This window comes from Spermophilus citellus (genome assembly GCF_964194105.1).
Source record: "Spermophilus citellus genome assembly, chromosome: 19".
Taxonomy (NCBI): domain Eukaryota; kingdom Metazoa; phylum Chordata; class Mammalia; order Rodentia; family Sciuridae; genus Spermophilus; species Spermophilus citellus.
In genome coordinates, this window is record NC_138201.1 from 13,428,496 (window position 1) to 13,453,836 (window position 25,341).

General features: G+C 40.0%; 1 protein-coding gene across 1 annotated transcript in view; it reads left to right on the forward strand.

Annotated features, from left to right (window-relative positions):
• Window positions 1-23,875, forward strand: part of GRM7 (glutamate metabotropic receptor 7) — a gene marked incomplete at its 3' end in the record, with an annotated part of 844,437 nt that extends 820,562 nt beyond the window's left edge. Inside the window, exon 10 of the mRNA XM_081276152.1 lies at window positions 23,826-23,875. Within this exon, the coding sequence (XP_081132278.1) occupies window positions 23,826-23,875 (50 nt within the window). The remainder of the gene's footprint in view (window positions 1-23,825) is intronic.
• Between the last annotated feature and the right edge of the window lie 1,466 nt (window positions 23,876-25,341).

Consider the following 25,341-nt stretch of genomic DNA (forward strand, 5'->3'; position numbering starts at 1 on the left):
AAAAAGAAGATCTAACTTATGGAGTAGTTTAGGGATTAATGCCAAATGAGCCTCATAGAAGAATGTGTTCAGATTGTGGCGATCATCACAACTGTGAAATAGAGCAGCTTCCTCAGCTGCCCTCACAGCAGAGCAGGGGTGTTTCCTTAGCATGGGTTTGAGCTCCCTTGAGCCATCTGCCCATGCCCACCCATGGCTAGGCCTCTGGGATGATGAAGCACACATTCTGCACAAAAGCTCTTCTGGCCAAAAAGGGCATTTCTGGAAACCATCCTTAGCAAGCGTGCTCTTTCCTGTCAATCATTTTGATGCAAAAAGCAAAACCAATTTCAACTAATCATTCACTTCCGTTTGTCTGAATCCCATTTTGATGAGTATATATTGCCAATGTTATCTAGTGGGTAGATCTGGGATGGAAATCAAAATATTTTACAGATCTGGACTATCCAAAGAGCTTGGAATTATCCTTAATACTTCATTAAACAAATAAGACTGCACTCTGGGAGTGGGTATTTGCACGGACTCTCATTACACATATGTAGTGAAAAAGCAAAGGAACCATTTTGGTGTCTTACACCAAAGACTAAAACCAAACCTGAGTGTATTTTACTTATCTCTACTTTCCTGACTCAGTTTGGTGAAAATACTGGTTTTCCTCTGCCCTGCATGTGTCAACCCCAAGAGTGATAAACAGAACTTGACAGCAGTGTAAGTTTCTAAAAATGTCCCTAATGCATTGCTTCATTCAATGCTGGGTCTGTAGGCCAGCAGCAGCACTGGGGGCTGGATAAAAATGTGTAAGCTTCAGCCATCCCACAATAACTGAGTCAGTATCCATAGCCAGCAATGTAGGTGATTCATACGCAGGTTACAGGAAAAGTGTTCTTCAGCAGCAATCTTTTGGTCTACTCTGACTCATGCTGACTCTCGGGTGCATAAATTACTCAGCTGCCCAGCTACAGCAGACAAGAACCCTCCAACAACCAGGCATGGTGATACACGCTTGCCTGAGATCCCAGCTACTCAAGAGGCTCAGACAGGAAGATTTCGAGTTCAATGCCAGCCTCAGCAACTTATTACTGAGGTCATAAGCAACTTAGCAAGACCCTGTCTCAAAAGGAACTGGATTGTGACTCAGTGGTGAAGCATCATTGGGTCCAATTGCTGGTACCTCCCCCTCCAAAAAAAGACCCTTCAACACCTCATTCCTCATTCCCTCTGGGAAAAGACTCCTCTTTCTCAGAACAGGTTGGGCCCTCTCATAACTAAATCCATTTACTTGTAAGTTCAAAAAGCACAGACAGCATCACAAGTCACTGGCTCATCGGTGTCGACAATGTTCAGGAACTTCTGAACTGGAACATAGCTTGTTCCCACCTGTGAAGATTGCAGGTAGAATATGCTCAGTCTTGTGCCAAGGACAATGGCAATGAACAGTAACACAGTTGCTGGCTTCTCTTCCATGCCAAAGCAACAGGCGAACCTGGGCCACTCCTTGCCAAAGACATTGCAGTCAGGGCTTTCCCAGGACCACAGATATGGCTTTTAATTTGGGACAACAAGGGCTCATTTCTCTTACATTCTTCTTCTATGGAATGCAAAGGGATTCTCATCTAAACGGTTTGACAGGGAGGTTTGCAATCCTAGCTAGCAGTATCTGAGCCAAGTTTCATCTAATATTTCCTTTTCCCATCATTCAAGGATCAAAGGCCTTCTTATAACGTATTGTTTTCCACTGATAAGCTGATCCCCTTATTTTCTGTAACAGAACTTTAAACAAACACCACCACAAATAGAGATCACCTGGAAATTGAGGGTCATCCCATCTCCAACACGACTGATCCTTCATGGAGAAAATGTTCATCCAAACCTATTTAAGTTTAAGTGAATGGATGTCAGATGTTTTCCTCCCCACAAACCATATTATTCTCTAAGAATATTATAGTAGACCATATAAATTCAGTATTTAAGTTCTCACAGTTGGTTAGCAGAAGCATCTTTTTCTCAGTAGTTAACCCCCTTTCCCCATAGATTAGTGCCCCTCCAAACAATGAATCTGCTGTTTTTTTTCTATGTTACTATTAACACTACAGCTTCTATTCTGCATTTTTCTTCCTGATTTATATAAAAGTTTTGAGGGAAAAAAATATCAAGGAAAATTTTAAGACTCATTTATAAGATTATTTCTTTATACTGTTCCTTTCAAGCTAAAAGAAACAGTGTATTTGGAGAAAGTGGGGGTCTCTATGCAGGGGAAACAGTAAAATATTGGCAGGGACTAAATCCATTTACTTCTAAGTTCAAAAAGCACAGACACCATCACAAGTCACTGGCTCATCGGTGGGGACAAAAATCTTTTCAGGGATGATCTAAGCCATTCTGAATATAAATGAACAGCTTCAGCTGTGTCACTTATAACCCAACTGCAATAAAGACTGCTTAGGTACAATGGCCTCGCCGACAGCCATTATATACTTAACTAAAGTAGCCGCGTGTCAAAGATTACAGAACATTATGTGTGGTCCATTTCCATTTCCAAGGATGCATCTCAAGGCCTGGCTGGCCACACATTTGATGTTCGTATTGCTTGCACTTAAAGAAGGTATAGGGTGCCATCCAACTTAGGACACCCTCTCTCTGTAGGGATAACAACTCAGCTGACCTCCATGATTGTGTAAGAATGACAAAGATTGCTGTGTACTATCAAATCTCAGTCAAGAATTAACACTCTGTCTCTGAATCAAAATGAAGTGATGACTAGGCAGAAAGAAGAAAGTGACATAATCATCACCTGGGCCACCCCATCAAGGTCCTGAGGGAATATATTTCATTAATTATGTTTAATTAACCAAACAATGGAGGAATGATTAGCTCTTGCTAGCCAGGTCTTTGCCACAAATCTACACACAATCTGAGGGTAAGCCACAGGGAAGGTTCCTTCTGCCCAAGCTTCATGGTAGCAGATGCCTCTTCCTCCAGGACTGGCAACGTGGGCTCTGCTGAACCCTTGAGGGTTTTCTGCCCTAGGGAGCAGCCTCTGGCCCAAGGAACTACATGTTGGGGAGAGCAGGAAGGCTGTGAAGAAAAACCAGGGAAAGGAAGATAGCTATGGACTCAGGGATGAGGAAAATGCCACACTTCCAGAGTGACTGACCTTTTTAGTAGCTTCTGGAAGCTCCACCCTTTGGGCCTACGGCTCACTCTATGGAATGCCCCCAAAGTGAATCTGTCATTCTTGGGAGGCAGAGAAGAGCCCTGGGGTCCTCAAAGAGGTCAAACCCTACAGCTAGATGCTCAGTAACTGTTTTCTAGTGAATCTGAATAGGCAGCCATAGGGCTCACAATACACCCCCCTCAGGGCACCTGTGTCCACAGTCCAGGGGGGACTATACTATGGATCCTCAGGACCAAACAGCAAACACCAGGCACAGTGTCCTTGCACAGGGAAACATAGCTCATGACAAAGACTGGAGTCCAAGAGAAGAACAGCTCGGAAGTAAAACCCCAACCCTGAATAAGCCATCCTTAACCTTGGAACCCCCTAGGGTTCCAAAAAGATGCTTTATGAGGCTTTCACGACACAATTCCTAATATACACAGTTACCACCTCTCTTGTAACTATGTTTAGTTTATTTCTGTATCATACCTCTTACTATCTCTGACAAAAAGCAACAGAGAGAAAACAATATATAAACACTTACCTAGGACTGACGTAATAATAGCAAACACTTATTAAAATGTTTGGTAAGTGCTAGTGTTTACTAAGTACTTTAATTCCGCACACCTCAGAACTACTCAGTGAAGAAGTTCTATTGTTTGCTATTATTCCCAAATAAAGAACAGAGAGGCAAATTCATCTGACCAGTGTCACACAGCAAGTGGCAGAGCAGAGTTTCCAATGCCCACTATGGCTCCAAGTCTCACATATCAACAACTTCATTCATAATTCTCTGCAAAGACTGGCAAAAGCTGTAACTCAAGACCTGCAATATCAGCTTCTCTTTTTAAAATGATTTCTTTTCTATTTCTTCTTCACTTCCCAGTGAAGTCCCCTTTCCTACTTTGTGCATTTATAACTCCTCCTGCAAAGCAGCTGCAGGAAATTGGGTACTCCTCCCCCAAGCCAGGTTCTCTTTCCTGGTGCCATTCTTGTCTCAGTGAGTCCTTATTAGCCTCTTCCCTGCCCAAGATGCAAGGTTATCTCAGAAAACCCAAGGTCTAACTCAAAAGTTCTGAAGCACTGACCACGCGGTGGGGTATCTCAGCTCACAGGCATGGGGTAGGTACTTCCACCCTCTTGGCAGCACACGCACTCTCTCCTTATCCTCCAGGGTAAAATGCCTGATCCTCAGCCAGCGGTTCCCCTCTGTCATTCCAAAACTCCTAAGAGGATGGGATACATCCACTGCCCTTATTTCCATCTCTCTCTTCCTACAGAAAAAACAGTACTTTTTAGAATCTGCCTTAAGAGTCCATAGTTAAACATTTTCCAATGCCACTCCCAGCAAATGTGGTTCCAGTGCTCAGTACTCTACAGGCCAACACCCCAAAGCCTAGGGCATGTGTTCAGAAGCGGGAGAGAATCTGCAGACCTTCATCCAAAAGGAAAGATGGTGTGAACAGAGTAGCCCTACCTGGGTGTGCTGGTGAGCAGTAACATACAGGGGGGTGGAAATGGAACAAAACCAACAGCTCCAGTTCAGGGTACATGCTTGACAGCCCACCCAGATGTTGGGAGCCTGTGGACTGGACAGAGCTGCTCATTGATTTATTTCTGTGGTTGCCTCTGTTACAGAAATTGATATTTGGGCTTTATTTACAGAACATCAAAAATGCCTGTTGAAATGTAAGTGGATTCATTTGAACAGATTTCAGGAAAACTGATTTAAGCAGTGAGTGAGGGAAACGGGGAGCTGGAGGTTATTGAATTTTCCAGTGGCTGGGGGTCACTTGATAACCTCTCTTTGTTCCATTCCTCACAGTTCAAATTCTTACATTCAAAAATGTTTCACTCCAGTCTGTTGGGGAAACATTCTGAGCATTATTTACTCTGGTTTTGCTCAGGTGGGAATTCTGAAAGGGGCTGGGGTTCCTTCTTCTCATTACTGATGCTACACGTACAAAGATGGGCTGTGTGGAAGGCTATGAAGCTGGGCATCTTCCTGGGATTGCCTGAATTTTTTTGAAACTGGATTTCCTTTCCTCTTGCCCTTTTCAAAATGGGTGATTCTGACCCCATGTTCTTCTTCCCATCTAAAACAAATGAATTACATATGGACCAATTTCAGTTTTCACTTTGAAATCACTCCAAAATGGACTGAAAATACTTCTAAAATTTTCATCTTTAAAAAAAATAATAAAACGAGACAAATTCCTTTGCTAGTAGATAGAGCCACAGCACAACCCTCTTGATGATGGCTATTTTAAAAAAATATAATAAGGTAACTGGAAAAATCTACAGAAGGTCTGGGAACTGCTCATAAGTTTCTTTTCTCCCTTATAAACAGAAAAAGAATCAGCTATCCAACTACAGTTTTTCAAATTATGGGTGCATTAATCCATCGTTTCTCCGAATAGATCTTTAGAAAAGCAATGACATAGTATTCCTGTACAGACATTAAAACAAGGTAGGGGCTGGGGTTGTGGCTTAGAGGTAGAGTGGCCTAGCATGCATGAGGCACTGGGTTTGATCCTCAGCATTGCATAAATACAAAATAAAGATATTGTGTCCACCTATAACTAAAAAAATATTTTAAAAAAACAAGGTAAATGGAATCCTAGACTCAAATTTGAGGCATGTAAATGTAAATGAAATTCCTGTGCCATCAACAGTTAATATGTCCTAGTTTCTGAGCTTATTGTTGGCAACCTGCAGCCAGGCAGGTACAAGGTGCATGAGCAACAGGCAGGGAGTCTCCAATACTGGACAGCAATGAGGTGCTCCGTCGTCCTAGGGTGAGCAACTTCAGAGGCGCATTTAAGATATAACATCCTGTGCAAGATGTTTACTATGGGTTGAATTTTGCTCTCTGCTTTTCAAAACAATTCTTATGTTGTATCCAGTCTCCCTCACTTTGACATGAGAGGTATGCAGTAGTATGCCAGCATTAAGGATTTCATGTGGCATCAATTCTTACTCATTTTTTCCACTCTATTTCTGTTTTCTAAGAAGCCGCCAATGGGCATGAGCAACATCTTCTGTTCAAAGAGATTCATAGCAGTTTACACAGGGGCCTTGGAGTCTGATGGCTTGGCTCTCAGAGTTATGTGACTGTGGGAGTTATAATTAACTTCTCTGTGCCTGCTCTTTCCCATCTGCAAATGAAAACGTCTTCCCAGACAGCTGATGAGCCGATATGCCTATGATGCTCAGTACCATGGCTGGGTAGAAGCAGCACTCTAGCAATATGAGCCATTACTAATATTAAGCAGATTCTTTTAAATTGGCTATTTCAATTAATCCTCTCCTGTTCATTTCTAACAGCCCATGAGACTTGCCCAATTTCACCCCCTATTCGTTTTTCTCTCAATAGACAAAAGAATCATATAATTAACTGATGGATCCTAAGATATTGGTGGGGGACAGTAATAAAAAGGGAAGTCCTGCAACATGGCAACATTAAAAAGAACAGAGAATAATTTTCCCAAGTCTGTAAGAAAGGCCAGCCCCGAAAACATTGCAGGAAGGAAATAAAGCCAAAAAAGAGAAAAACTGTAAACTTAGAGGTGAGGGAGTTGGAATCTAAGAGAACTCACCAATAGCATAACCAAAAGGGAAAAAATACAAATGCAAATGCAAACTCAAACGATAAAAGCCAGAAGGCACACAGCAGGAGACAAGATCTGCCAAAGAGAAGGCTTATCTGAGGACTTGGGCAAGCTGCTTCCTAGCTGGGAGGTGATTGACAGGGGGGCGTCTACACCTGTTTCTGGGAATAACTCTGTGGACAGGTCCAGTAGGAAAGGCCGATCACAGGTCATAGGATACTGAAAGCAGAAAATTCTACTCGGGATACTTAGTACAGACAGAAGTAGAAAACAAGGTCAGATCTTCAGGATTATCTTTGTAAAGTCAGGCCTCTTGGCCTGGGCATAACTGGGTCAGATCTCTTACCCATAAGCCCTAGAAATGACCTTGAATATGGGGCATGTTAAGGATTTTGGAAATGTTTATTTAATTCATTTAATGTTTTCCTTCTCTCTCAATGAGATGGTGAGACTTTTATGACAGTGTGCACTGTGGTACTTCAGGGGACGGTAACTATTTAGAAGTACGTGGCAGAAAAGTACTGTTCTCTTAAGCTACACAATCACCCAGAAGTTCTAAGATAGCCTTGATAGTAACAATGTCCTATGTTGCTATTAAGAATTTCCTATGTTGCCATCATTAAAAATAGAAATTCCCCTCCCAAGTAAAGTATTTGTTTACACAAATGCTATCAGGTTGAGATAGACGGGTCTCTTATTCTCTGAAGTGATTGGAAATCTAACTCTACTTCTGAGCTTCCTTTGAAAAATTATAGACTCCTTACACACTACAACACAGTCTTAGACAGCTCTTCCTGAAAGGCCAAAGGGTTTCATTTGAAGATTAAGTTCAGAGTTTATAACACTCTATTGCACAAGAGCAAAACTGGCAACTTCAAGTCCCACAACATTTTTGTGTTTAAATGACATCCTAGGAAGGCAGTTCATCCTATGAAACAGGGGCCGTTGAAACAGGGGGCTGAGTGTTGACATGGTTTGAAATTCTGAATTTCACTGACTTATATAGATGACTTGCTTTTAATGATAATTATAATGACAGAGCCATGACAAAGATGGAGGTTATGATTTTGTTTTTGTTTTGTAAAACTGGGGATAGAACCCAGGGCCTTGTGCACACTAGGCAAGTGTTCTACCACTGAGAGTGTATATTATTTTGAGACCAGGTCTTGCTAAGTAGTCCAGGCTGGACTCCAATTTGTGATCCTTCGGCCTCAGCCTGTAATCTGCAGCTGAGAATACAAGTGTGCACCACTATGACTGACAATAAGTGCATCTTATTAACTGGCTATTACTGTGCTGAATGAAGCCTTTACATTTACCCATATCAGTTATTCCAGGCATCACTAGTATTACTATACTATGTGTAGAGAAGCTAAATGCATGGAAAAAGAAGCTTAGAGATCTCTCTCTCTCCCTCTCTCAAAAAAAAAATCAGTTTGAAAGAGCAAAGCTGGATGTCAATACAGGCATTCTGACATGAGCCACGTCACATTAACCCTGATAACCACATGTTGCCTCTCAGAGAAGTGTCCAAGGCAATGCCTGTGACTTCTTTTGGGGAGCATAAAGAATAAAGTTTATATCATCTTTAGTGTGATTGTTTTGGGTCACAACCTTTTCTCTGCATTTGAACCTGTGATGACATTATTTTAAACCCTCCTCTAAGCCCCAACACTGCATTTCCTTCTCAAAGGATCTTCCCTGACTTGGTTCCCATGGAGAGAAAAGAGGTGACACTGAACAGGGGTGGCCCTGGGTACGGGGTGCTTCTCCTAGAATCTACACATTCATACTGCCATCAGTAGCTACACTTCCTGAGCATGTCACAAAATACACTGCTTCTTGCATGACCTCTTGGAACTTCCTAGCCAGTCCTGTGGGCACATGAGACCATCTAGTTCTCCTCACTTAGCCTTCTCTTGCTTATCAAAAACGTTGTTTTGGAAAAGGTGAGTACATCTGAATATGCTCCCTAACCTCACTAAACCTCAGTTCTCCTTTTATAAAACAGAGATATATAATGCACATAGCTTGCTGGAAAGAAAAGGGTTTGTGACTATTCAGGGCTTTGCATAGTTTCTAGCACATTCTAAATGCTAAGCGAATGATGTGTTCAAAGTGCAAGTGTTTGCAGCACTGGGAGCGTCACCCAGCTCCATGCCGAACTGTGTGGCAGTTCAGTACTTAACTGCTTGGCCTCTGGGAAACAACAACTACCAGGAGAACATTTTTTTGTGTCACATTTTTTTTGTGTTGTTTCCAGTGAAATTCACCACACATCATTTTGGTCAAACTGAGATACAGCACACTGTTTTGAGTATTGGGTTCAAAAGCTTCTTTGGAAACAGGGACTTCTGAATGATCACCATTCAGTCTGTTTGATAACCAATCCGGGTAAGAGGTACCCATGTCCATGTGTGTGTGCCCCCCCTATATGAATATACGTATATGCCACAGTCATGCATGGATAACTTCACTGGTAACTTCATTGGTAATATGTATTTTAACAGAATCAGCGTGGCAGTTGTCAACTGTCTTCACTTTGCTTTATATATATAAATGCAGACACAAATCAGTTCTTAACTGTAAAATTCAGCAGCTGGTAAGTAGGGGATAACTCACTCCAGCTAATCTAAATGAATCTCTTCTGATACTCATCAGTATGTGTCTCATTTATTAAATCAAAACGAATTAAAGCAATATAGGAATAAATGCACATTTATAATTTCCAGCAATGATTATGAAAATAATGTAACAATGCTACAACAAGGTTTCCAAGAAGCCATGGTTAACAGCTTCAACACTGCACAAAGGTGACAAGAACTATACATGAGGGTAGCAGTGACCACTGATTATTGATTATGTGTTCGGCTTTCTCCTGCATCATTCTGTACAGGAACAAACTGTCATTTTGCCATAACAGAAGCTGTCAAATCCCTGCTTCTCCCTTTGGAACCAGCTGACTAGTACAATCTCTCAAAGTGTAAGGTTTCAATATCATATCTGCACAAATAGCACAGTGGATAACCATGGCTGTGTGAGTGGACAGAAGTGGGGTCACACTGACAGTGATTGACAAACTCCTTTTTTCAGTGAATAGACAGAATGTACTAGTTGTTCTGACATCTCATTAAACTTTCTTAAGACAGTTTCTGAAAACTTAGTGTCCAAATTCAAACAGCAAATTATTTAGTTTTGTTCATAGGCAGGTTGACCAGCTTCAGAAGGATCTCTTTCTGTCAAGGGAAAAGTTTATGCTAACACAATGTCTCAGTGTTTTGTTTGTGTGTGTGTGCATGCATGCGTGCGTGCGTGCGTGCGTGCGTGCGTGCACAAGAGATCGAGAGAGAGACTCTCCAAATGCATCCAGAGAGAAGACTAATCATAGCTAAAGTAAATTGAGTATAAATTTTTATCAAACCACATTCTAAGTACTCTACCCAAAACTCCATTAACCCTCTAACATCCACTGTCCAGATGAGGAAGCTGAGGCATGAAGAGATGCTCATCTGCTGGGATCGCACAGTTGGACGGCAGCTACTCTTGGGTCTCTGTTGTCCATCTTTTCCCATGGCTCTACCTTTTAATCTGGTGGTTATTTTAATGTTCAATGTCAAATTAGGAGCCTCAGGTTTATCAACCCATAAAAACTATCCCAACTCAATTCTATCTCTTATTTGAGATATACAAAAAAGAATAAGTCAACATTATAACTGCTTAGTGGCGGAGACTATAAGAAGAAGGTGGGGAGCACTGCCCCCCAAAGCTGAAAACTTTACTTTGAAGATGGGGATTCTCAAATTTTCTGTCTTGTAACTATTCAAACATTTGGAAAAGTAGACAGAGCAGTAGTAGTGGAATCTACCAAAAGGATTCAACAGTTCTTAACATTTTGCCATACTAGCCTCATTTAAAGATATATTCCAGCTAAGCAAGCCCAAGCCATGGATGTCTCCAATTTATTACCAAGCTTGAAACATCCTCAGCCAAAAGCAATTATAAGTGTTCTCTTCCCTTCTCCCAATAAAAGCTGCTCTCCTAACTCAGGTACTGAAGAGTCATGGTCTGCTCCATCCATATTTTATTAAAACATGGTGTCTGCTACTTCCCTCAATTAACAGCTGGAGTTTCTTTTGATCACTCCTTGTGAAAATGAAAGGCTTTTCTCCTCCCCCTGATTGGGGAGCTAGAAGGACTGTGCAATCTGTGGGAAGTCAAAGGCCAGTCCATACTCCAGGAAAGTGAACTCATGGCCCTCACCTTTTTGCATCCATCTCAGAATGGAAGGGAGAGATTCTAGGCCAAAGCATGAAGTCAAAGGAAGAAGTTTTAAGGAATGTCAGATCAGTCATCACCATCTGTTATTCTCAAACTACGGGCCTATCTATCCTCTTTTGCCTATGAAAGTTTCCCCTATTCAGTTATTTATGCTTTGGGCATTAGGCAATCTCACAAATCCTGTGGATACAATGGCAACCTAAAATTGACATATCTAATTTACATTCGAACAGGGAAAGAAGAATACAAATTAAAATATAAATAACAGAATACTTCAGAGAGTGCTAGTGGTATCTGATGAAAAATAAAGTGTGTAATGAACTGGAAAGCAGGTGGGAGTCAATTTTTTAGAGGGGATTAAGAAAGACCTCCAAGGAGGAGACATTCAAACTGAAACCTGGGGGTGTAGCTGAGTGGTATGGCACTTTTCTAACTTAAGTGAGGCCATGGATTCCATCCCCAGCACCAAGATGGGGAAAAAAAATGAAAATCTAAAAAAGAGAAGAAGCCACCTTTAGGACTATCTAGGGAAAGGGAGGAAGAATGTTCCAGAACACTGTCAACCTAGAGTCAGAGAGGCTCTGCCCCCACCCCCCCACCTCTTTTCCTCTCCTGCATGTACTTCTGGCATGGTTTTTGTAACTCTCTCTACATGATCTTTGGGGCCTGACTTACAATTATTTTCCTGATTCTTCCACTTCTACATTTTCTCAATCTTGAGCCACATTCCTTTGAATAAATAAACTCTTAAGTCATTGCACATGAGTGCATGTGAGCACATGAGGAAATGCACACGCACACGGAAAAGACTTGGATTGGAAGAGACCTGTCTCTTAGTAGGCATCCATTATCCTTCTAACCCAGGCCATGGTATTTGCATTTCTGCCTCTACCTATCACTGCATATCAATGATAATTCTCTGTGTGAAGGAAGCTGGACTTCTGTAGAGAGGTAAGCCCACCTGGCTTCCAGCCAGGGACTAAGTGGATCTTGTAGATAAAATGCGCTTAGAGAAGCAAGACTTAGACCAGATTAGCCTATTACCTAGCAAGCACTCTTGACTTCTGACAGACATTACCAATCCATCCCAACACACTCTCCCTCTGAGAATAGATTTGATGACTGGCATGGTTTAAAAGCCAAAACCCTAAAACAGCTGAATTAACTTAATGAATTAGTGTTTAATTTCTAAAACTATTTCCTCCCTAACATTGGGGAAAAGAGAGTCTCTCTCATAGGCTTCCAGTAGTGGATTCAACACACACGTTTCAGAAAACACTTTAGGGAGCCATTTATTACATTATGTGGATACACACACAATCCATGTAGATAAAAAAGGAAGGTCTTAACAAATTTCTCAGAGCTGTTTTTTTTTTTTTTTCCTAATAAAAAGCCTGGAAGAAATGCTTACCCTATAATTAATAATGGATCAGTTCCTATAATGGTATTTACTCAGGAGTGGGTTATACTAATAAAAACATGAAGAAAAATTAGACGGAGTAGATTGCATAAGACAGTCCTCAAAAGAAACTACAGAATGTACAAGAAGTTCTCTCTATCCTAAAGAAAGGCTGAAAATGAAGGGAAAAATTGTGGCTGCTCAGGTATGAAGGATGGTCATGGGCACTTACCTGTGTCTTGCTAAATGACTTGTTATAAAACAAAACAAAAAAGACATATACACTAATTACAATATAAAAAAGCAACATTATAGGAAATTTAGCTTAAACACTAAAATGACTATAATTCGATTACCCTGATAAAGCACTATAAATCTCTACCAACTTATTACCATAAGTTTAAAATATGCATGTATATTAAAATGAGGAACACCCCACCCCAATTCTTTGTATAAAATCACCATTTATTAATATTTTGCTCATCCCTCCCCCCACCACACATATATACACATCTATATCAACATATCTATATGATTAAATTGCTGGTGTGGACCTGAAATGTTCCCAAGTCCCTATATGTCAAAAGTTTGATCCCCCAGCCTGTGGCACCATTGAGATGTGGTGGAACCTTTCAGAGGTGTAAGGAAATTAGGTTGCTGGGGGTGTGTCCTGGAAGGGGATACTGGGACCTTGTCCCCTTCCAGTATCTTTTTCCTCCCAGCTCTGTTTTAACACATGCTCTCACCATGATGCACTGCCTCACCAGTGCCACAGGCAATAGGACCAAGCGACCATGGATCAGAATTCCAAAACCCCGAGCTGAAATAGACCTGTCCTCTTTCAAAGTTGGTTTTCTTTGACTTCTGAAGCAGATTTACTCTTACAGCACTCTTGATTTTGTGACCTGTTCTTTTGTACTAAACATCATCAGTTTCCATGCTGGTCCACAGTTGTAACCATCATCTTCAGGGCCTCATACATGCTAGGCAAATGATGTACCACTAACACACATATTCCCAGCCCAAATGTTTCCATAGATTTTTAAATGCAGTGTTAAAAAAAGGATTAAAATAGATTCAATAGCCAGGCACTGTGGTGCACACCTATAATCCCAGTGACTTGGGAGGTTGATGCAAGAATATTGGTAAGTCCCAGGCCAGCCTCAGCAACTTAGCTAGACTCTGTCTCAAATAAAAGATAAAAAAGAGCTGGGGATAAAACTCAGTGGTAAAGTGCCACTGGGTTCAATCCCAAGTATGCCCCACAAAAAGAACTTAATAATCTTCCAGTGTTAGACATTTTAAAATTATAAATAATACTGCACATCTTCACAAATCTTTATGTATATAAATTCATTTTTTAAACATTCTTATTATTCCTATTCTTATTATACATACTATTTTCAATTAAAAGTATTTACCTAAAAACCAAAAATGCCCTGCTGTTCACTTTTGTCTCCATTTTAATTTGATTATAAAGTGTTTGTGATTAATATTTAACTATAAGAAGAAAACACTATCACCACAAGATTCAACCATTTAGATCAACATATTATTTCCACTTCTAATTGAGGACTGTTCACTTTTACACTAAGATTATGTATAAGATATAACTTTCAAGCTTTACACCCGATACCCATTTAGCCCAGAGGATTCAGTCCTTTTAGACTGTGAGTTCCTTAAAGACAGCAACATGTCTGGTTCCCTGTGTGTCCCCAGCAACCCATGTTTAAAACTTGGAAGACATTTACTTTATATTGGCAAAATTCTCTCTGACTTCTATTATTAGTACTATATACCAACCCTACCATCTTCCAGGGACAGGATCTCAAAAATGGAAGGAAAGTTGCTTCCTTCACTTCTTTTTTTCTAGCTCAGATGGCTTCTCTGGCTTCCCTTTCTCTGAGTCTCATCTAGCCCTCTGAAATGTGCAGCCAAAACAAGAGGCAATGAAGCCAGTGGCACTTAACAGTAGTCTCAGGACAAAAGAGGCTGAACCAGGAGGAGCACATGAGACCAGCATGGGCAAAACAGACTAGTTCTCAAAAAGAAAGGGGTGGGGGGCATTGTGCTTGAAAAAACTCAACTGTCATCATGCAAATATCCCTTTCCACATTAAAATCAAACCAATGAGCCAGGCATAGTGGCTCAGGCTTATAATTCCAGCAGCTCGGGAGGCTGAGTCAGGAGGACTGTGAGTTCAAATCTAGCAACTTAGCAAAGCCCTAAGCAATTCAGCAAGACCCTATCTCAAAGTAAAAACTGGGGATGTGGCTCAGTGGTTAAAAAAAAATGGGTTCAACCCCCTGGTAACGGGAGTGGGGGGGGGGGGATCTCAAGGATGCTTCTGCATGAGCATGGCCTCAAGAGCCTAAGAGCCCCACTGTAATTCCAACTGGGAATCCATGTATTGCAAGCAGTCCTAACTGTTCCATCAACATATGGCTGATCTCCTTTCTGGTGATTGCTATCCCCAGGTACATCTCCATTTCCAATCCATCCCCAGGCTGTTACTGGAAAACTCAAATACTGATGAAGCTCTCACAGTACATCCCAATACCTGTATGCAGCAGAAAATACCCCTGGCCATCTGAAATGGATCTCCCTAGCAGTCTCTTTTCCAGCATTTTAAAATTTTCTTTCTCTCTTCCACATAAATTTTGTACTCAAACATCAAATTATTCGTGATTTTTCAAGAAGCACACCTTTGCCAATGTGGTATTCCCATCTAGAATGTTCTTGCATACCTGTTTCTTTAACACCTATGGAGGCCTGAAGAATGTCCACAATCTACTGCTCAAGAAGTGGTTCAATAAGCAGATACAGTGGCCCATGCCTGTAATCCCAGTGACTCAGAAGGTTGAGGCAGAAGGATCTCAAGTTTGAGGTCAGCCTCAGCAACTCAGCAAGACTGTTTCAACAATAAGTAAAAAGGGCTAGAGTTGTAGCTCAGTGGTAGAGTGTTTGCCTAGTATGCATAAGGTCCTGGGTTCTTTCCCAGTACAACAACAACAAAAATAATAAAACAGTTCAATACTCTCTCCTCTTTTGAGACATTTTCTGAGTTCCTCAGACACTTTTATTCACTTTTGACTCTTCCTCCATGTATACTGTACTACTCTTTCTGCTCACTCACCTATTCCAGTCTTTGGTCATTCAGCTTCCAGGTATTGGACCTACATATACTCTGTGAGCCTAGGATTTGCATGGCTTCTCTTTCACCTCCTGCCAAACTCTGCTCAGACCTCCTCTCTTCTGATGAGGTCCTTCCCCACCTCCCCTCTAGTTTCTCATCTTTGATGTTTGTGATTGACAACAACCACAACACAAATGATTCTTCTGGTTCCATGATTCTGTATTTGGAAATTCGCCAACTCACTCCTATTCCCTGAAGTTTATTTTTTAGTATGTTTTTCAGTTGTAGTAGGATAAAATACCTTTGTTTTATTTATTTATTTTTATGTGGTACTGAGGATCAAACCCAGTCCCTCACACGTGCTAAGCAAGTGCTTACCACTGAGCCACAACCCCAGCCCCCTGAAGTTTATTTTTAATTCTAAAATCAATGCTTGCAGGGCTCTTGCAGTCATTCACAGAAATGTGTAGAGCAGCAAAATACTGGAGTTGCTCTGTGCACACTCTCCCAGCTGAGGCCAAACAAGGTGAGACTCTGCCCTTGTATTTCTGCTCATACATGAATAAGCATCCTTTTCTCAATATATTACCTGTTCTTTGGTGCACTTTGGTGGTGGCTTTGCCCTTTAAAATGGCTCCTAAGTACTGAAGTGTCACTCATGGAGAAAATTCCCGTGGAAGAAGGGTCTAAAACCATATCTGACACAGAGTAGCTGCTCAATAAATGCTTGTTGTACCAGGATAGACAATGTTTCTATCTTTATGCCCCTGCTTTATAGCCAAGCTCACTAGCACCCTCTGAGCTCTTAATAAATTCGGATGATATATAAAGGAATAAAGAAACTGACTGTAAATCTCCTGAGCCCAAATACCAAGGCCTGGAATTCAGCAAGAGCTTTTCTTCCAGCAACACTAAGTATCCCTCTGCTACTATTTCATCACTATTGCCTTATTTGTAACATTAGCCTTAAGACAGACTTTGGTGCAACTCTTCAATCTTGAATGCATTATTGCACTGCATCCATAATACGCTCCAGAATGCTCACACATTTATAATATATAAAATTGCAAGATGCACAAAGCTTTTCAATGCCCAGGCAAAGTGCATAACAAGAAAAAAGTAGCTTCTCTGATACAATAATTTACTGCATCTCTTTCTTTTGAAAGCAACCCATATACAGCCTTAAATTACCCAGATTTGAACTCAGCCAAGCTTAAAGATATTTTGAGAGAAGGACTGTATTTGCTTCAGATGCATCATCTAAGAACCATGTAAACCTCTGCTTGACGCTTTTCATCTTAAAAGTACAAATGAGATTTTTTTTTTTTTAAAGAAACACTAGAATGTTCATTTACTCTTTTTGGAGTGGAATTGAAAATTGATTTCTCAATTGTAACCAAGCTGTTCCAGCCCTGCTTGGATGGTGATAAAGGAATAAGGAATGTTAAGGTTTAAAAGTTACAAATGAAATCTGAGAAGTTACTTTCACGCTTCAGTTTGTACACAGTGGCACCAAGGAGGATACTGAGAAGGGGTCAGAGGAAGGTACCAAACCCCACCAAGTCCCAAGTTTTTTTGTCCTGTTCATTTCTAAAATCTCCCCCAGAGACAACAATGGCTATAGAAAACCAATGCTCATCTAGCCACATTTTCAACAAATATTCAGCACATTTCCTAAGCATCGACAGACAAAAAATAAAAGACTATTGTTCTGACTCCTACAATTCCACTACATCCAGAAAGAACCAGAGGGTCACTCTCCTTGTGTTCAGTACAAGGAAGAAATAGGAGGGAAACTGAGCCTGGAAAATTGATCAGGTAATCCAAGAAGAGAAAAGGTAGAAAAGAGCATTGTAGGGACGGAACGGACAAGTCTAAGGATCTTTTTTCAATCTAAAATGTTCCCTGTGGCCACTTAGAACCTGGGCTTTAACTCAGCATGAAAGGACTGTTAGGAGAACCTCCAATACAAACCTAAACTACCAGAGGAATATCAACTTGTTCACTCATTTCCAGCGCCCTGAATTTGGTATGAAAACATTCACATACATTGAAGTAATTCACTTGGCCCCACCGGCCCCCCTGACCTTGAATTCCAGCACAATGACGCCATACCCAGCCTCCCTATGGAAGTATAGCCTCCGTTTCCATTGCTCTGCCTCCTCCTTACGCTGTCCCTGCTGCAGCACTCAATCAAATACCTCCTGACAAGCCCGCCAGGATGAGGCAGGACACCCTGTCCAGGACTCCCACCTGCCCTGACAACTCTTCTCTAAGCACTTCTCACAGGAGTGGGATCATTTTCTGTCCTGTCGCAAAGGTTCCATCCCAACTCTGACTGCTTTCTGTGTCTCTACTCGAAAGCAAGGAAGCATGTGACATGTTCCACCCCCCTCCCCAAAGCTTTCTAGATTGTTCCTTCTCCATTCTCTTGAATTGGATCACTACTGTCTGCAAAGATAGTAAGCTGGTCCTTGCAGCTGGGCTGCCCCACCATCCACTGGTCTGCCCCCCCTCATTCAGCATAGTTGAAAAATGCCAAGTTTTGCTTTGGGATTTCTTCTCTATGTAAGGGTGGTCTGCGATTCATACCTTATCCTTACTGTAGTAAGTAGAAAAAATAAAGGAAATGTCCACCACTTGCTGAGGACACGTGGTAGTCCTACAGAAATGTCTGTTAGTAATCTAAGTATATGATGAATGAGAAGTGAACCAACAGCGTGGGCTGAGAGTCTGTCTTATTATGGGCTGGAGTGTGGCCCAGTGGTAGAGCCCTTACCTGGCATGTGTGAGGCCCTGGGTTTGATTCTCAGCACTGCATATAAATAAATGAATAAAATAAAGGTCCATCAACAACTAAAAAATATTTTTAAAAAAGTCTTATTGTCATCTATCAGAATGAATGACATTTAAGAGGTGTTGAGTAATATCTGCTTCCATAGGTGGTTGCAGAGGTCGACAGATACCCAGAATTTGGAGTTTTACAATTGGGTTGGAACTCGGGGTAATTTGGAATACTGAATTCTTTCCCTGACTGATAATATTCTACTCCCACACCAAGTTCCTGGTGTCGCGAAGTCTAGTTAGTAAGCTCAAGGATAAACTGTCTAGAATTCTCCAAGGAGCTGGGATGTGAATCAGGGAGGAGGAAGTTTCTAGTTCAGAGTTGAACTGCTGTCATCATGAACACCTTTTCTTGTCCCCCTGTGCTGGGGCATCAGACCCAGGGCCTTAGGCATGCTAAGCAGGCAATGTAACTCAGAGCCACATCCCATGTCTACCTCATTTTTTGTTTTTGGTAATCATGATGTTCTTTCTTGTTCAGCTTTGCATCTTTTTTACTTTTTTGACTGAGTAATGTGCTACTCGAAGTAATTATTTAAAAAAAATAATGTAGGGGCAATGATTAGAAAACAAATTGCTTTTTCTTCTAGCTTTTTTTTTTTAAATCTGGAATGAGAATTAACAGTTGAAGGTAAATGTCTCCTTTGCCATTAAGCCACAGGCTAGGGGCAGTTTACAAATGAAATGAATAGGCAGGAAACACAGAAGTCGTACACAGAAAGTATTTATTTTACTTTTACTAACTGCAAAGGATAATATGAAGAATCCCTCTCAGTTGAAATATTCACAGGTAAACAGCAAGTTGGACAAATGGTTTGGTAAGAAAGCAGCAGTTAAAGAAGACAGTTAAAATGGCAGAGAGCTTAGGATGGCTTCAAGAGTCATTCCCAATCAAGTTTCAGCAGGCAACAAGCCAGTATTTCCACATTTGTTGAGTTTTACAACAAATTAACAACATACCAAAGTAACAGGTAGGATTAAGATCTAAGAAATATCACCATGCATTTCCAAAATTATGTTTCTGTGCACTGCCAAGGGATTCACTAAAACAGGTGTGTGTGCGGGGGGCAGGGTGCCACAGATTCAAATATATTTGGGAAACAGTGCAGAGAATACCAGCTGCAAACTCACAGCCTATAGACTCCATGTAATTTTTTGCTTTTGTACTTCCTTGCTGTATGTTTTAATTTGATTGAAAACCATCTACTAAAAACCCTAATATTGAGCCCAACACTTAATAGTGCCCCCCAAATACCTTCTTACTTGGATGGCCAAGTAAAAAATGAACTTTTTTATAAAAATACAAAAGTCTGACTCCTCTTCTGAAAATGGAGCATTTGCCTGCTGAGAGAGCCTCCCACCATGATCACAACTTCTGACACAGTGTGCACATTTTCTACTTCATTCATATTATTCTTTAACATCTTTCACTTGGCCTGCTTTGCATTTTTACATTCTGAGCATAGCACGTCATTATATTGAAAGCTCTGGTAAGTCATACGAATGTCCCTGTGCACCTATGGAAGAAATGCCTCAAGTATAATGTGGAAGTGAAATTGCCAAGCCAATAGGATGCTTATCTTCAGATTTTCTAAATCTTTTCACATGGCACTCCTGTATGATTATATTATCAGTCTTCGTGCCTACCATTGTGACCTACGAGTTCCCTCTTTTTCACCTTCTCAAAATACAATCAATTCATTGATGTCATGGGTACAAAATGCTACCATATTGTTTTAATTTTCATTTCTCTAAATGATGATATTGAGCATTTTTCAATTGATTGTACTTCCTCATCTTCAAGACACTGAGTTATAAATTTAACAAAATTTTTAAAAATTAGATTCTATTACTTATTCATTTGTGCAAATTTGGATAGCCATTCTTCGTCATCTAAATATATGGCATTTATTTTTTTCTCCTGGCTCATACTTGTCACTTAACATTGTTAATGATATTTTCTAGCTATCTTCTACTTCAGTATTGTTTGTTATGAAAGAAAACTGGAAAGCAAAGTCCATCAAATAAAAAAAAAAGCTACAAAGATTTTTGCCACAATGATATGGAAAGACTATATAGTAATGGTTAACCAAATCAATATAAATAAATCTTACTATATGAAAAATAGTTATAAATGAATATGCATAGAATAACAATGTTTTAAACTGGTTAAAACTCATTAAACAATCCTGCCTATAGTTCAAGGGGAACAATAGATGCAGTGGCAGTAGCAATGGGGAGGGAGCAGACGAGGGAAGGGTTGGCAGGGGAGGGAGGTCCTTAACTATAGGCATTTCCTATGAGGGGGGTGGCACATTTGAAGCAAAAATGCCCATGAATTTGCATGTGTTATATTAAGGGATGTGAATTTTTTTAACTTTAATGGAAGTTTGATTATGCTTTAAACATATTTCTACATATATATGCCTATATACACATAGTTTTCAAAATAATAAAATTCCAAACACTGAGCTTTATTTATTTCTTTAGCTAACATATTCCTTATTATTTACAAAATAAAGAAATAAAAGTGGGGTAGAGGAAACAGTTCCATTCATTTTATTTATTCAGTGCTTTTCCAGCATAATATTTGTGAGACTCTTTCTCTTTTCCATTGTTATTTTTTTCCCTATACTTCTTTTAATGTGGTTTACCAATGTTCCACAAAACACTTTGAGAAATTTTTGTGAGACAAAAGGGCTCCCATAAAATTGAAGAAACAAGTAACTTGCTGAACTTCATGTCAAACTGAGGGTTGCTTGTGACACTGAGAATGAGCTGGACTGCCTGACCTTCCACAGGTAGTAGATGTGCATCATTAATACTTTACAAAAACCAGTGTCATTGGCCCTAGCTCATGGGTAAGCTTTGGCTCTTCCTTTGTGAACTATAGATATAGACAAGTTTAAAAACTTCAGTAAGGACAATGCCATCTACTCCTGTTCTTTCTTAAAATCTATAACTTAACTTTATAAGCCAAACAAAAGAACAAAAACAAACAAACAAACAAAAAAAAAAACCTATGTTAAAATAAAACTATTTTCCTAACAAGTGTTTCACTGGACAACTATTTGAGCTAAGCCATTTTCTTTCCTAGACCATAAACTACTTAACTATCCAAATAAATGAAATTATCAGACACCATAGGCACTTCGTTTATTTACTCATAACACCAGATGGTTTAAAAATAAATATTATAATACACTGGACATTGCTGTGAAAAGCACATAATTGCCATTCTAGGAGCTACATGAACTTCATTATAATTTTGCTGCAATATTCCTAAGCAATTTTGCAAAGAAAGCAAACACTTAGGCTTATCATTTGGCAAAGAAATTTGTAACTCAAAACCCATTTGTACATTATACTCCCCCATGAGAAATAGGAATAATTTGAACATTCTACCTATCAATAGGGTAAAATTCCTTTCCCAATTTTATAAAGTCTGAGAAGTTTAGCATTTTGGCGCTGTGCTAACCACACCTTAGATAGGGTAAGGAATTGGATGGGAACCTAGGGCAGCTGAGTATAGTGGCAGCTTGAGATTCCTGTCATGGGGTGAAGAGGGAAGTCCAGACTCAAGCATCAAACAACCTGTTTCTGGAACACTAGTCTCTCGGACCTTTGGAATCTTCCCAGGTAAAACAGGACCTCTCTCTATGCTATCAGAGACTATGCTATTCTGTTCTGCAAAACATCATTTCTACGTTTTTTTTGAAAGATAACTCCATATCTTAATCTACAGCAGTACTCTGCTTTACAGTGCAGGGACAATACTTTCTAAACTTTTTTTTTTTTTTTTTTTTGGTGAAAACTGATCCTTAGGTTTTAATAACCTATTTGAGCACCTGCAATTATATTTGTTTTTTGTTTTACTAGACAGTTATGTTTATCCAGCAAACAATCTTCATTTATTACACAATAGAGGTGGTCTAATATACTTGGGTGAGTACAAGTTACTGAGGTTTCTGCTCATTTTTTCTTTGGTCTGAGGATAATCAGCAGGTGGTGTTTGACAAGGCGCTCATGACTATCACTTACAAAGTTCAGATGAGATATTTTAGTTGTGACACTGAAAATAAAAATTCCTTAAATTTTCCTCCTCATACCCCAAACAAGCACATTGCTGAAGACCATGAATGTTGCTGAGACCTCAGGGACCTTCTCAGAAGAACCTGGGTGTTACTGAGGCTGAGTCCAAATGTCCATCAAGTGAAGACACATCATAAGTGGAGTCTCATGACCATATTTTTCAGGAGACCCTTAATTTCAAAAAATTCTATTTCTCCTTTTAGTGAATCAATGTGATATAACAGAGAAATGAGTTCTCCAATTGGAATTCCTCAGAGGGAGACAATTCTAATTTTAAACTAATTTTGAGCCCAGAAAATAAGATCAGTATACACACATACACACACCCCATACACAGTATTTTGGAAAACAAATATATGCATATACACATCTATACCATGCCAGATGCACTACTCAAAGATCAGATACAAACTGTGTCCCAGTATGTTAATGCTGCTTCCAAGTTCCTCTAAATTCACATATGAATTCCTGAGCTATCTATGAGTTCTGGGAAAAAGTCTTGCTCCTTCTCTACTGAATGTTATTTAGAATCTACTAGAGTAAGCAAAATAAGTTACAAGTAAATGATACATGACAGTTACTTTGGGTCTAGCAGAAGGTGATGCAGAACTACTGAGATTTAGTGAACCAAAAACACATCCTGCCATGGACATTCCATTCAGTGGTACTGAGAACTAGGATCAGTGAGTGAAAGAGCCCTAGAATCACTGTGCCAAGTGGGAAAATAATTCGTTCTAAGAAAACAAATGGGGACTGTGCATATTGAGCTACCTGGCACATTAACGTGAACATCAAACCTTAATGGAAATACTTGTGCAAATTACCATTTACAACCTAGCAATGACAACATTATAAGTCGCTCTTATAGTCATTTGAGTCTGAATAAGAAAGCACTCTGGGTGACCTCATCTCTAGACAACTTAAATTAATTCTAATGACCCAAGACAGACCTCTACCATGCAAAGGTCTGAGAGAAGATCACCTGATGAAATTTGGCGTAACATGAGTGGATCCTGCAAGCTTAGGCAATTAGGAAATGTTACAACCACTGATATATATATTATACCACTTACAGATTAAAAAGGAGGTGGCTGAAGACATCTTGAAAAAAGAACCTCAATAGTTTGGGTATCTCTGAGAACTGCTGATTTTAGTGGACAAAGCCAAAGAAATAGAAAAATCCAAAGTTGTGTGTGTGTTCCCCACAGCCTTAACTTTGCACCACAATTGCCCACAGTTCTAGCTCCACCTCCTCTTTTGCAAATAAGGTCAATGCCAACACTTACTCTTTCCATTTATTTTCCCCAGGCCCTGCTGCAAAAAAGAAGTATGTCAGTTATAATAACCTGGTTATCTAACTTGTTCCATCCCTTGGAACCATGGAGGAAGAAGAGACCCTCAGTTATTCTGTCACCCAACCTGGCATAGGACTCTTTTGGTCCTGCCCGCTTCCATCACCGGAGGAGCTTCCCTGGCCAGGAGACCAATGTTAGAGGATCCAGTGTCCTAAACAGCTGCTTTCTGAAATACCCTTACTTTATCTTGGCTTAATAAGTCACTGGCATTAGCACTGCCAACTCGGCTTGAATTGTGGACCTTCCCTATCAGAGGGAGAGTTGAGACTCAAGTCCCACCCTGGCTCTTTAGGATGCAATGGAGAGCCACAGGACCGACTTGGGGGCTGACTGGTCTTTCTACGTACGCACTTCCGGGCTGCAAGGTTTTGAAATTTTTCTGTACAGTTTGTGAGGACTTTTGCACTTTGCCATCTGATGTCGTACCTCGGTTCATTGTTTCCGAATGCCCTGTTTCATAGAGCCCCGCCCTCTCAGATGGTGGAATGTTTGGGAAATTTTTTAAAATGATTAAAATTTTAAAAAGATCTCGGCAGACAAAGGCACACATACATCTGTACGTGACTATATGGTTATGATTATAGTACCACTGCAAATTACGTTATTTTTTTTAAGACAAAAAAGATATTTAAAGACCAAAAACTGTGCTGAGAAAGTAAACCCCACCTATCTGTGGTACATGATAGGTGACATGAAAAGAAAGCATTGGCTCAATGGCATAAGGTCTTGGTCCTTGGAATGCATGCCAGTAATGTATTTTACAGTACATGTTAATAATTTATGTTCGATATTTGTATTTCTGTTCTCTTTTGTTATTTTAATTAAGGTATACAGATATTTTGCAATAATTTTAATAATTATGCGATTTGAAGGAAAGAAATATGGATTTTTCATGTCTTGAGGTTTTGTTCATGCCCCATTATGACTGACCAGTGTGATAAGGACTTAAAAAAAAAAAGCATGTATGTTTTCTACTGTTTGTAATAAGTACTTTCGTTAATCTTGCTGCTTATGTGCCAATTTAGTGGAAAAAAGAAAAAAGAAAAAAAAGGAAAAAAAAAAACCCTTGCTGGAAAATTCCCTCTTTCCATTCTCTTTCAATTCCGTGGTATTGTCTAAGAATGTATCAATAAAATACTTTGGTTAACTTTTTTATTTTCTGCAATAAATATTTTAGTTGTTTTTTCCCCCTTTTAGTTATAGTTTATTTCAAGTCTCAAGCTAGGTAGCACTAGGGACAACCAAACTGGTCAAAGTCACACTCTGTAAGTCACAGCCACGTCTGAAATATGTATTAAAATCCAGAGGTGCTACTTTGGACTACTTTAACTCCTAGAAAATGAGCAACTGCAAAGCCCATTTGTTTGTTTGTGCTCTACCACTAAGCTACATCCCCAGTCCTTTTTTTAGGACAAGAGTCTTGCTAGGTTGCCCAGGATGGCCTAAAACTCACAATACTCCTGCCTCAG